Raw genomic sequence first — 12052 nt, 5'->3', positions numbered from 1 at the left:
ACTTTATCGGCCACGGCCACTGACAGAACACGCTCGCTGCGTGGTTCCTCACAGTCACATGCTCAGCCCAGGACCCAGGCTCAGCGTGGACAGGAGGCAGCGTGGCCAGCAGGAGGCCAGGAGCGCCAGAGCCAGAGCCAGAGTGGCACTGAGTTCAAGTAGAAGCCACACAAAAATGCCACCGGGTTCAAAAGCCTCTGGGGAAACTTGTTCTCTGAGCTGGGCCCTCTAAATGTTATGGAAATAAAGCCTAGGGCATCGACAGCACAGCTTTGGTAAGTGAACTGTTTCATTTCTCTGTGTACTCAAAGAATGAATATTTACAGAGATAACAGGAAATAGGTTCCACTGTAAGGAAATCAAATGAGAAATATACTACAGAAAGAAGTACACACTTTTCCTTAGTACCTTCACCAGCCAAACTGATCTTTACCTCCGTATTCAAAACAGAGACAGTATCTTCTGCCAGACCACAGTCAGGACCATAAGTGACCTTAAAAATAAAAAGTTAACCCAACGTACTTCCCATCAGATATGTGACAGGAAGTCACTAAGAAGCCAAGCAAAGCAGGGATGGAACTGAAGGGGTACAGAGGGTGCACCCCATGTGTCACAGCCCTGACAGGAGGGTATTTCAGATTCACCACACATGAACATATTTCTCACACTTGTAAAGCATGAACCTTGTGAATTCAACGAGAAACCATTTTCTTGCCTTATTGTTCCCTCGATAGCAACTGATGATACCAGGTTCCATAACGTGGGAGCCCTGGCTCCGTGCAGCAGACCCGCCGCACCCATGCTCTCCTCGCTTTGTGTACATCATTCCACTGGGGGGGGGGGGGGGGCAGTGATTGCAAACCAGCCGGAAACCTGCTGTCAAGTGCACGGCAGGGAGGGCATCCCACACGAGGACAAAGTCGCCTCCGGTCACACGGCACCTTCAGCACATGCCCACAGGCAGCTGAAACGATGGGGTCAAAGGCAGGGAAGGGTCTGCAGCAGAGAGCTGGCCGAGAAGCTGGCTCCATGGTCAGGGCTCAGAAGGGCGGAGCACAGCTGGGATGCAAGCGTCCAGAGAAGGAAGTCGACAGGGAGTGTCCAGTGACCGCTCCCGACTCCCCGAGACAGGGACAGGCGGCAGGAGAGAAGCCTGAAAAGGGTGTTGAACAGGGAAAAGGGGCCTCTCCTCCCCGCCCACTCCCCCCGGGACGAGGCAGACGTGAAGCCAGACGGAGCAGAACTGGACGGTCAGCCCTCACGCTGGACACCGGCGAGGCCCTGAGCAGGACACGGGCGTGCCTTCCTGGGGCAGTGACTGCCGCGGAAAAGGCAGACACACAGACACGACGCGTGGCCTCCCTCCATCCAACCCCACCCACATACATCCCACCGTCCACACGCCGCCCGGCACGCAGCTCACAGCACGCGTCAGTGCCGGACATCACCCGCGATTCATGCCACGAGCTACGTCTCTACAATAAAGACACGGGCCAAACCAAACACGGGCTTCCCGGGACCTCGCTGCCGACAGGCCCGGTACCAGCGGCGCCACAGCCTCGTGAGGACCCGTCTCGGGGGGAGCGGCAGGGCTCCCGGGTCGTGGTGCCCAGCAAAGCCTGCGGGACTGGAAGGCTCCCTGGAGGCGGGCAGGGTGGGAGAACCCAGACTTTCTGACATCCCCATCCCAGCAGCGACTCGACAGGCACACAGAGAAGGAAGCCATCGAGACAGTCAATGGTCACCTCAGGAGAAACAAACGAAACTACCCAAAAGGAATGGAGTCAGCACATACACGGTTCAGCTCAAACAGCACTCGCAGAAGACCCACACGTGTGCGTGTGCGTGTGCGTGTGCGTGACTGCGTGTGTTCATACTCCTCTATAGAACTTCACACAGAAACTCTCACCACAGGGGCAGACGGGGTCCTGGTTCAGTCTTCCTCAGACGCCTACAGATAATACCCCAATACAGCAGGAGGGCGTTTCCATTAGAAACACGCGGGTAAACCATCGGAAGGCTGTTTAAAGGGGGGAGTCGGGCTCGGAAACAACGGGCAGGCAGTGGCAGTTTCATGATAAGCCTCATAGATTACACTCGACTTTCTCAGCACTGCACTTCGGAAGACGTCAGCCGTGCAAGAGTCGCCCGCACGGTTCAGAGCGTCCTCATTCCGTCCCTGGAGTCTTCCCCTGTAGGTCCCTCCAACTGGCTCGTTTCAAAAGTGCTTTGCTGACCAGACCCACTTGTCGAGATCTGCACACACCTCATGCTGGGCTTGTCCCCAGAACTGGGGTGAACCCACAGACCAGACGCGTAGAGTGCCACACCCTCCAAGGCACAGCCTCTGCCCGTTTATCTTGGTCTGGTTTGATTTCTTTCACAAGTTTTGTAGTTTTCAACGAACAGATCCTGCCAGTGTTGTCAGATGTAAACTTAAGTACTTTCATTTCTGGGGTGTAATGTAAATTGGGCTAAAAAGTATTAGAATTCCAGTTGTTCATTTCTCGTAGACAGAGATACAACTGAATTGTGCATATGACCTTGCCTGTAACCCCGCTGGGCGTGGGCTACGAACTGTGGGAGCTTCTCTGTGCATCTCCTGCGTGTGGGCAGTCGATGCTCCCGCTGCCCCCCCCCCCCGCCCGCCCCGCCGGCGCCTTTATTTTTCTCGCCTTGTTGCCTCAGCTAGGGCTCCCCAGCGAGAGCAGCCGAGCCGCGTGACCCACCCTGTGAGGCAGCCTCGTGTGGATTATAAGACGGAAGAGCATACACCCGTGTCCTGTGTATCAGTTCGTGTTTCTACGGAACGTGGAGGCTTTCCCCCTTAGTTTGATCTTGTTTTTAAGTAAAAAAGCATAGACTGTTCCCCAGTCCTGGTGCTGGCGACTGGTCATGGTGCTCTCGCCCACCGCCTGAACTTCCTGTTCCCCAGAGAATCAGAAAATTCCGAGGGGTCTAAAGTACTACGGCTCAACCTCCGTAAGTGTCCCTTTCCAGGACAAAAACCACCAAATTACCTTTCCTAACATTCACCTTAATTTCTTAATATTTTCTTAATTTCCTAAGAACTCATCTTAAGTGTTTAAAAAAGATTAATGTAGTCACAAAAACAAGGTACACTTAATTTTTGCCTTCTCAAAAAAGAAAAAAATTTAAAGCAGGGAAAACAACACAGATTTCAGTCTGAGTGATGAGAGAAAGCTGGGATTAAAGAAAAAGCGACCGACAGGGAGATTTTAGGTTGTACTTGAAAAAATGAAACACTCCGTGTAATAAAGACCGACTCCTGGTAGAAAAATTACAGCTGCACTATGAAGCTGATTTACTGATCATGTTGAAAATATTCACGAGGACTCAGTGTGAGCTATTATAATCGCATTGTTAGGTTTACTCCAAATTCCTAAGTGGTCAGCTGCATCCATCGCTGTTGTGGATATGTGTTCAGAGCACACCACCTGCCGTATGTAATTGTTAACTCCCACAGCAATATGGCACCAGGAGCACATGGGAGAACACAGCAGGCACAGAAAAGGGAGTCCAGTCCGGCCAGCATAGCTCAGTGGTTGAGCATCGACCTGTGAACCAGGAGGTCAGGGTTCGATTACGGGTCAGGTCACACGCTTGGGTTGTGGGCTTGATCCCCAGTGAGGGGCATGCAAGGGGCAGCCCATCAATGATTCTCTCTCATCATTGGTGCTTCTATCTCTCTCCTTCTCCCTTCCTCTCTGAAATCAATAAAAATATATTAAAAAAAGAAAAAAGGGGGCCGCTGGAGGGGATACGCCAAGAAGAACTTATACAAAACACCAGCTGACACTGAGAACCTGTGCCGCGGATTTAACCCACGGGGATCCCGTTAATTCCAACAGCTCAAGCGTCTGTCTGCTTTCCCCTCACTCCACCACCTTCCTCCTCCAGCTGGGCAGGTGCAGGGACAAACACTTGCATTTGCCAAGCCTGCCTTTCCTACAGAAGAAGAACTCAAACAGTAATTGCCATTTTTTTCTATTTTAAGCTAACACCAAGATTACAGGATTTTTCTCATCAGACTTCAGAGGCTTTGTCTCAGCTGTGAAGGTCACAGTGTTCTCAAACAAGAGAATCTGCTACTGTGTACATGGCCCTTATTCTTTTCTAGAGGGAGAGTGTGTGTCTCTCCCACAGCTAGACAGTGTAGTGAGCCAAGAACTCAGAACCCTCACACCCGGGTTAAACCGATCTCCCCCTCTCCACAGCTTTGTGACAAAAGACAAGTCTGTCCCATGGAAACACCACGCGTCACTGAGAATGAAAGCGTCCCTGTGGGCAGGGAACAGTCGTGCACAGAAGTTACACGGAGGTTAAACTTCGGGAGGAAGACCGGCTGTCAATCGTGTAATTTTCAAGACTAAATAGCCGAGTGCTTATGTCCTGGACACTGTGGAGCCAGGAATGAGGGAGAACTAGACTTCCGAGAAGACCCACTTGGACTGGCGAGGTTTCAAGGCAGTAACACGGGTTCCAAAGTAAGCCATTCCTCCTCTTCCCAACCATCTCTGAGAACCAAGGAAGACTTTCTGTAACTCATCAGGTTTCTCTAAAAATACAGACCTATGCAGCAGACGGAAGGCTGCCTCCCAGAGACTCTGTAACGGAGTGCAGCTCACACGCTACCCACGAACTATCTAAAGGGCAGTGGCCTTCAGCGGACGCGCATGCTGTGCAGCCACTGCCTCGCCCAGCTTCAGGGCCTCTCACGCACTGGGAGCATGCCCGGTGCCCACTGGGCACCCCCGGACTCACCCAGTGGACACGTCACACGGAAGGACACACAGCACGTGCCCGCCCTGCTCCCCTGCCTGCACGGTGCAATACTCAGAGCTGCCTGAGCAGCTGACTTGGATACGGAAGCAGCTCGGTGGGTCCAACGGCCTCCCTGCCATGGGCAAGGTCGGCACTAACAGCACCTCCCACCCGTTCACCATTCAGACCCACACATGCTGCGTGCAGTCACGGAACAAAGACACCGGCGTTTGGGGGGGGGGGGGGGGTGACCCAGGCTACCTTGGGAAGGGGGGTGCCTGGGGAACAGGGGTTCGGAACTGGGGAAACGCCGAATTCAAGTTCAAGACCCCCCCATTTCCAAGCACTGTGAGCCAGTGACTGAACCCCCAGCAACATCCCAGCTGGGACGAATGCACGTCCCGGGTCCCCAGGACGGCTGTGCCCGCTGGGTGTGCGCGGGTCTCCTGACAGGGCAGCTCCGAGCCAAGAACTTTCTAGGTGAGGACCACGCACGTGGTCGGGAGCGGCCCGTCCCCCACCCGCTCGCTGCCCCCAGCACCGCCCTGGGCAGCGTGGTCCTGGACTAGCTGCCCGCATCCCCTGTGAGCTGGTGGCAAGCAAGAAGCTGGGGACCAGCCCTACAGAACCCGGACCTGGTCTCCTGTGTCTTTAAGGCTCAGAAAGCACCACGCAGCTGGCCCCAAAGTGGCACTAAACCAGGGCCTCCACACGACCTACGTGACCACGACAGAGAAGATAAGCAAAAACGTCCTAAAAATAAGTAGCTGGGAACCCTTTCCCTTTAAAAAAAAAAAAAAAATTTTTTTTATTGATTTTTTTACAGAGAGGAAGGGAGAGAGATAGAGAGTTAGAAACATCGATGAGAAAGAAACATCGATCAGCTCCCACCTGCACATCTCCTACTGGGGATGTGCCCGCAACCCAGGTACATGCCCTTGACCGGAATCGAACCCGGGACCCTTCAGTCCGCAGGCCGACGCTCTATCCACTGAGCCACACCGGTTTCGGCCCTTTCCCTTTTTAAGAGATGTGAGCGGACAGACACTAAGCCTCCGATGGAGGAGCGAGGAAGCCGCACGCAGCACGGCCCATGGCGACAGCGATGGAGACCACAGGATGCTGAACGGCTATTCTGGGGCTGGGAGCTCCGCACGCCTGGCGGCCACGCCTTACATCTCACCAGCACAGAGCAGGGCGACCCCGCCTCCCTCCAGCAGTTACGCGCGAAGGCCAAGCGTCTTTATAAATAACACGGGCTCCTATGTCCCTTATCAAAATGAAAACAAAAATAAATGTAACACATTCCAACGCAAGTGAGACAAACAGCAGGGGCATCTTTATGGAAACAAAGCAGAGCTCTCAGCAGCAACAATCGTCCAGTGTCAGGCGCTGGGAGCAACTCGGGCTCCTGCCCTTCTTCCCATGAACTTGGGCTGCAAAGTCCTTTTCTCACAGGAGCCCAGGTCACCCGACTGTCCTGAGCTCTCACAGGAACTCACGTAAAGGACACGCTTGCAGTTTATGGTGATGCACGATGCCTGCATGGGACATTCTCAGCTCAGAGGCCAGAAGCAATTCTAAAATTCTTTTTGAAAGCTTTATTGTTGGAAGTATTACCGATGTCCCCTCTGTCCCCCAATGACCCCTCTAGCCCACCCCACCCCCACCACACGGTGTCTGTGTCCATGGGTTATGCCTACACCAGTGATGGCGAACCTATGACACGCGTGTCAGAGGTGACATGCAAACTCATTTTTTTGGTTGATTTTTCTTTGTTAAATGGCATTTAAATATATAAAATAAATATCAAAAATAGAAGTCTTTGTTTTACTATGGTTGCAAATATCAAAAAATTTCTATGTGTGACACGGCACCAGAGTGAAGTTAGGGTTTTTCAAAATGCGGACACGCCGAGCTCAAAGGGTTCGCCATCACTGGCCTCCACCCATAAAGTCCTTCGGTTGATCTCCCCCCCCACCCCAACCCCCACCTTCCCTCAGAGATTCCAGCCGTTCCAGCCTCCAGGTCTCTCGTTCTGAGATTGTAAAGTACGTTCAGCCTCTCTCTCGTTTACTCTCACAGGTGAGTGCTGGCTTCGGGTCCCCCTGGTAGCAGCCAGGGAGGGACCCCCACACCTCCTCCCGCGCCCCCAGGCTCTGCTCCAGCTCCCAGAGCGCGGGCCTCCCCGGTACCTCTCATGAGCACACAGCCCCAGGTCAGATGGCCGCACGACACCCCAGGACGGGGGAAGGCGGCGATGTCCGAGTGGCCCCCGTCTGGCCAATGAAAGGCCTGCACCGACACCGAGCTCAGACCCCCCTCCTCCCCGACACAGCTGACAGGCTCGCCGGCTCCCTCTCCCAGGCACGGACTCCACCCCTGGGGACAGGAGGGAGGCGGGTCACCCTCCCCGGAGGCCACACCGAGAGCGCGGGAGACACCAGCCCGTGACGGCGAGGAGCCGAGGAGCGAAGAAGGATCCACGGAGCCCACGGCTGAGCACAACACGACGGAATGCGGTGTCTCAACCTAACGGGGCCTGTGGTCAGGCCAGTTCCTCCTTTCCCGCTGTGCCGCGCCCGCCTGCTGCCCACGGACACGCCACGCCGCCGTCCTCTCTACCTCCGGCACCAGCGGGAAGCGGAGACCCAGGAGCGGGAGACCCAGCGTTCTGGGCCGCCAGCGCGCTTCCCAAAGAAAAACACGAAACACATGGGTTTTGTTAGAAAAATCACCACAGTATTTGAGAGACGGCGTGGGCCACAGACAACCGTCCGTTTGGAATTACGGCGAGGATGCGACGAGAAATTTCCAGAGGCCACCACACGGCCCCGAAGTAAACACTCCCGGCCGGTGTGCCTTGGAGGCGAGCTGCTCACCAGGAGTGCTGAAGAATCCCCCACGCTGCACTGGGGCACTGGGGAAGGGGGGACCACAGAGAGCCGTCCTCTCGCACAGACGGGCTCCCCGAGGGGCACGGCGGATGCTGCCACCTTGGCCCTGACAAACTGCCTCCTGGGCCGCTCGGCGCGTCACCAGGCCGCTGTCACCAGGCCGCGGTGAGCTCCCCACGGGCGGGGCGGCAGCTATGCTCCCTCCAACGCTGTGGTGCCGTGGTGCCGTCACTCCCTCGGGCCTGAGTGGCTGCTTCTTCCAGCAGACCCTGGGGACCCGGCAGGGACCGGCCCTGTACAGCGGGGCCGTGACTTAGGAGTGTCCCGACCAACGAGTTTTTCGAGATATGAGCCGTCTCTCGGCCGATTTCTTGCTTTGAGTTGCAAGTTAAAATTCGGGTTATGAGCCAGCTTCAGATACCCCGCCGCTAGCTGGCGCAGTGAATGCCACAGTGAACGCCACCACATCAGCCCAGCATCACGTGTCTCACTCGTTCACTTTATGATTTGATGTAAGAGTAATTTGAGTTACGAGCTCCGTCACGGAACGAATGAAACTCGTAAGTCAAGGCCCCACTGTATTAGCCATGCACTGACTCCCCTTCCCCCGCCCCCCCACCTTCCTCACACTCAGCGGCAAACCCCACAGAGAGGAGAACCCCACAGACAGGAGAACCTCACAGGCAGGAAAATCCCACAGGCAGGAGAACCTTGCACCTGGCTCCTGCTCCGCTTCTGCAGAGGGTTCGTGGGAGGCCCAGGCTACACCCTGGGGGGCGCAGAGGCGCCCAGGGAGGCAGAGGGGACACGCCAGGTGCCAGGGGGGCAGAGGGGACACACCAGGTGCCAGGGGGGCAGGCTGGCACAGAGGCATCTCCATAGATACAGGACCTTCTTCCTCTGGGACGTGAGGGGAGGAGCCGCTGTCTGAGGAGGCCACGTCGTGACCAGGAGAGAGAACAGGGCATCACTCACGGAAGCCGACTTACAGGTGCCATCTCATGCCCGTCTGTGTGGGTCAGTCCTGACATACGATCAGGCACAGTGACCCCCAACCGCCACCGATGCGGACAGAGCGTCCCAGGCCATTTCCCTCCCACTCGGGACCTTAAGCTCTGATGTCTTCTGCTTCCCAGGCCTGAGAGCTGGTCCAGAGCTGCCGCAGGGCAGAGCACTGACAGCCCTGGAGGGAGCGAGCACAGTGTTACTAGGAGTCGTCTCGGGAGGCGCCGGGGTGGACAGTTAGCAGATGCAAGAGCCACGCAAGGAACGGTCGACACCACTTGCCCGACCGCGAGGCTTCGGAGTGACTGGGTGAGGAGCAAGTAAAAGCAATAGATAATTTCATTTTTTACGAATAACATAAACAATGATTAAAAAAAGTAAATGGCCTTTCATTCACAGAAATGAGGGCAAGTAATGCTTCCGGTAGATGTGTAAGACAGAACATGTCCAAGTGGACACCTGTACATGGCTCACCTCAGGGAAGCCATCTGCAAAACCATCAGCCAATTCTGGGGGCTTTTGAAACCACCCCGACGTAGGTCACATTACCTCTCGCTCAGACGTGGGAACGCGGGAAAGTACGTGCAACTGTGAGAACATGCACAGGGCGTCTCCCTTCCCTTCGGCTCTAATCGGGCTTCTTCCGGCGGCCGAGGGTCCTCCCCCCGCCCCCGACCCGAGAATGCAGGCAGGGCCGCAGGAAGGTGTGCAACCAAAACGGTGTGCAGGGCACGACTCTCCTGCCCACATTTCCGGGCAACCCAGCCCACTGCAGCACCATCAGGGTCAGAACCTGCGGCCCAGCACAGACCCCCACTCCCAGGACGGTCTCAGTGGGAACTCGGGGCCCAGCACAGACCCCCACTCCCAGGAGGGTCTCAGTGGGAACTCGGGGCCCAGCACAGACCCCCACTCCCAGGAGGGCCTCAGTGGGAACTCGGGGCCCAGCACAGACCCCCCCTCACAGGACGGTCTCAGTGGGAACTGGGGGCCCAGCACAGACCCCCCCTCCCAGGGGGGCCTCAGTGGGAACTCGGGGCCCAGCACAGACCCCCACTCCCAGGATGGTCTCAGTGGGAACTCGGGGCCCAGCACAGACCCCCCTCCCAGGAGGGTCTCAGTGGGAACTCGGGGCCCAGCACAGACCCCCACTCCCAGGAGGGCCTCAGTGGGAACTTGGGGCCCAGCACAGACCCCCACTCCAGGACGGTCTCAGTGGGAACTCGGGGCCCAGCTCAAACCCCCACTCCCAGGAGGGTCTCAGTGGGAACTTGGGGCCCAGCACAGACCCCCACTCCAGGACGGTCTCAGTGGGAACTCGGGGCCCAGCACAGACCCCCACTCCCAGGACGGTCTCAGTGGAAACTCGGGGCCCAGCACAGACCCCCACTCCCAGGAGGGCCTCAGTGGAAACTCGGGGCCCAGCACAGACCCCCACTCCCAGGAGGGACTCAGTGGGAACTCGGGGCCCAGCACAGACCCCCACTCCCAGGAGGGCCTCAGTGGGAACTCGGGGCCCAGCACAGACCCCCCTCCCAGGAGGGCCTCAGTGGGAACTCGGGGCCCAGCACAGACCCCCCCTCCCAGGAGGGTCTCAGTGGGAACTCGGGGCCCGGCACAGACCCCCACTCCCAGGAGGGCCTCAGTGGGAACTTGGGGCCCAGCACAGACCCCCACTCCAGGACGGTCTCAGTGGGAACTCGGGGCCCAGCTCAAACCCCCACTCCCAGGAGGGTCTCAGTGGGAACTTGGGGCCCAGCATAGACCCCCACTCCAGGACGGTCTCAGTGGGAACTCGGGGCCCAGCTCAAACCCCCACTATCAGGACGGTCTCCGTGGGAACATGGGCCCAGCACAGACTCACCCACTCGTAGGAGAGGATCCAGCAGCCGCGGGCCAGGCCCAGCAGCACGTTGAGGGTGCGCAGCGCCTGCCCGGCCAGCACGTGGGTGGTGCTCTCACACACTTCTCGGGCCAACGAGAAGCCTCTCAGTTTGGCCACCACCCGGGTGACGATGCTCTGCTTGCTGTCGGAGGGAAAACAGCACCGTCAAGGCTTCCTGCAGGAGCATCGGGGACGCAGCCCATCGAAAGGCCAGGACGGCTGCGCTTCTGCACCCCTTTCAGCTGTGCTGCCACGTCCCCGTCTCCCACGCCATCACTGGGACCCCGGGAGACACAGGGTGTCGCTCTCACTGAGCGTCGCGTGAAGGGCTGAGCGCAGGCCCGGCTGCGACGGCTTCGCCACGCCCTAGACGGGCAGGAACCAGCCGGGAGTGTGCAGCCGGAGCGCGCCCACCAGCCGCGGCGGGCCTGCCTCTCAGTGGTGGCTCGGCAGGAAGGGACCTGCTCCTGCGATGCGTGGAACTCGCACGCCTGATTTTCACGGAAAGGGCCCAGGTTTCGATGAGAATCTCAAAACCTTAAAACCTATGGCTGACATGAAGAAACACAGGGGTCCCTGTAAACAGGAATTCCAACATCTGTCACGAAGATGGTGCCGCATTTCCGCTGAAGTGCCGTGCTGTCCAGCGGCTCTGCACCCTCAGGACACGTGTGGACGCGCACCAAGCATGCAGGGAGCTCCCGCCAGAGCCTGCTCAGCACTTCAGGGAAATGGGAGCGGGCTCCCGGCCGAACAGGTGCGACCCTGGGCTGGGTGCTCACACTCGCGCCAGCTGAGCAACAGGCAAAGCAACAGGTGCGAGCCCTCCGCCCGCTCCGCACCCAGCTTCAGGGCGGACCTGCTCGGTCTTCTACTTTTTCAATCCTCCCCCACGATATTTTCCATGGATTTTTCGGAGGGAGTGGAAAGGCGGGGGAGAGACACACGGACTGGCTGCCTGCCGCCAGCGCCCCTACGGGCCGGGAGCCAACCGCAACCTCAGGACGTGCCCTGCACCCCGCGACCTGCCAGGCCCTGGGCTGATGCTCTAACCACGGAGCCTGGCCGGGGCACACTCAGTCTTTCAGGTGCTGAGGGATTTTCTAACTCGATGTTTGTGATATAGCACAACTGAGAGACAGTCCTGGCCGGCGGCTGCCAGAGCCCAGCCCCCGGGACATACAGGAAGCCAAGGCTACAGCGCTAGATGGAGGAGAAAGCCATCCAACGGCGAGTACTTACTCAGCGGGCATGCTGGTCATGACCAACGTTCTCACTGGCTAGAGGGTTCAAGAGAAGAAAAAAGGGTCAAAAATGTAAAAAACATTTTCCCACATAAATAAACAGTGACATGTGTTTTTCTACAGTGACATCACTTAAAAATAAACAGTTAAGCAAATATCAAAGGAAAACAGCTTTGTCTTCCTGGAAACCAACAGCCTATGAGATAGAAAGGGGGATAGTGTCCCCACACCAACCC

At 57.2% G+C, this 12052-nt stretch overlaps 1 protein-coding gene across 3 annotated transcripts in view; it reads right to left on the bottom strand.

Moving 5' to 3' along the window:
* The window catches only part of MCPH1 (microcephalin 1), a 99601-nt gene that overhangs the window by 69614 nt on the left and 17935 nt on the right, over positions 1-12052 (bottom strand). For all 3 annotated transcript variants that reach the window (XM_036303908.1, XM_036303906.1, XM_036303907.1), the window contains exons 10-11: positions 11815-11852; positions 10552-10714 (exon numbers count right to left, since the gene is read on the bottom strand). In XM_036303908.1, the coding sequence (XP_036159801.1) occupies positions 10552-10714; positions 11815-11852 (201 nt within the window). The remainder of the gene's footprint in view (positions 1-10551; positions 10715-11814; positions 11853-12052) is intronic.

The sequence above is a fragment of the Myotis myotis genome, unplaced genomic scaffold, assembly GCF_014108235.1.
Source record: "Myotis myotis isolate mMyoMyo1 unplaced genomic scaffold, mMyoMyo1.p scaffold_m19_p_39, whole genome shotgun sequence".
Lineage (NCBI taxonomy): Eukaryota > Metazoa > Chordata > Mammalia > Chiroptera > Vespertilionidae > Myotis > Myotis myotis.
This window is presented reverse-complemented; position numbering and strand designations above follow the sequence as displayed.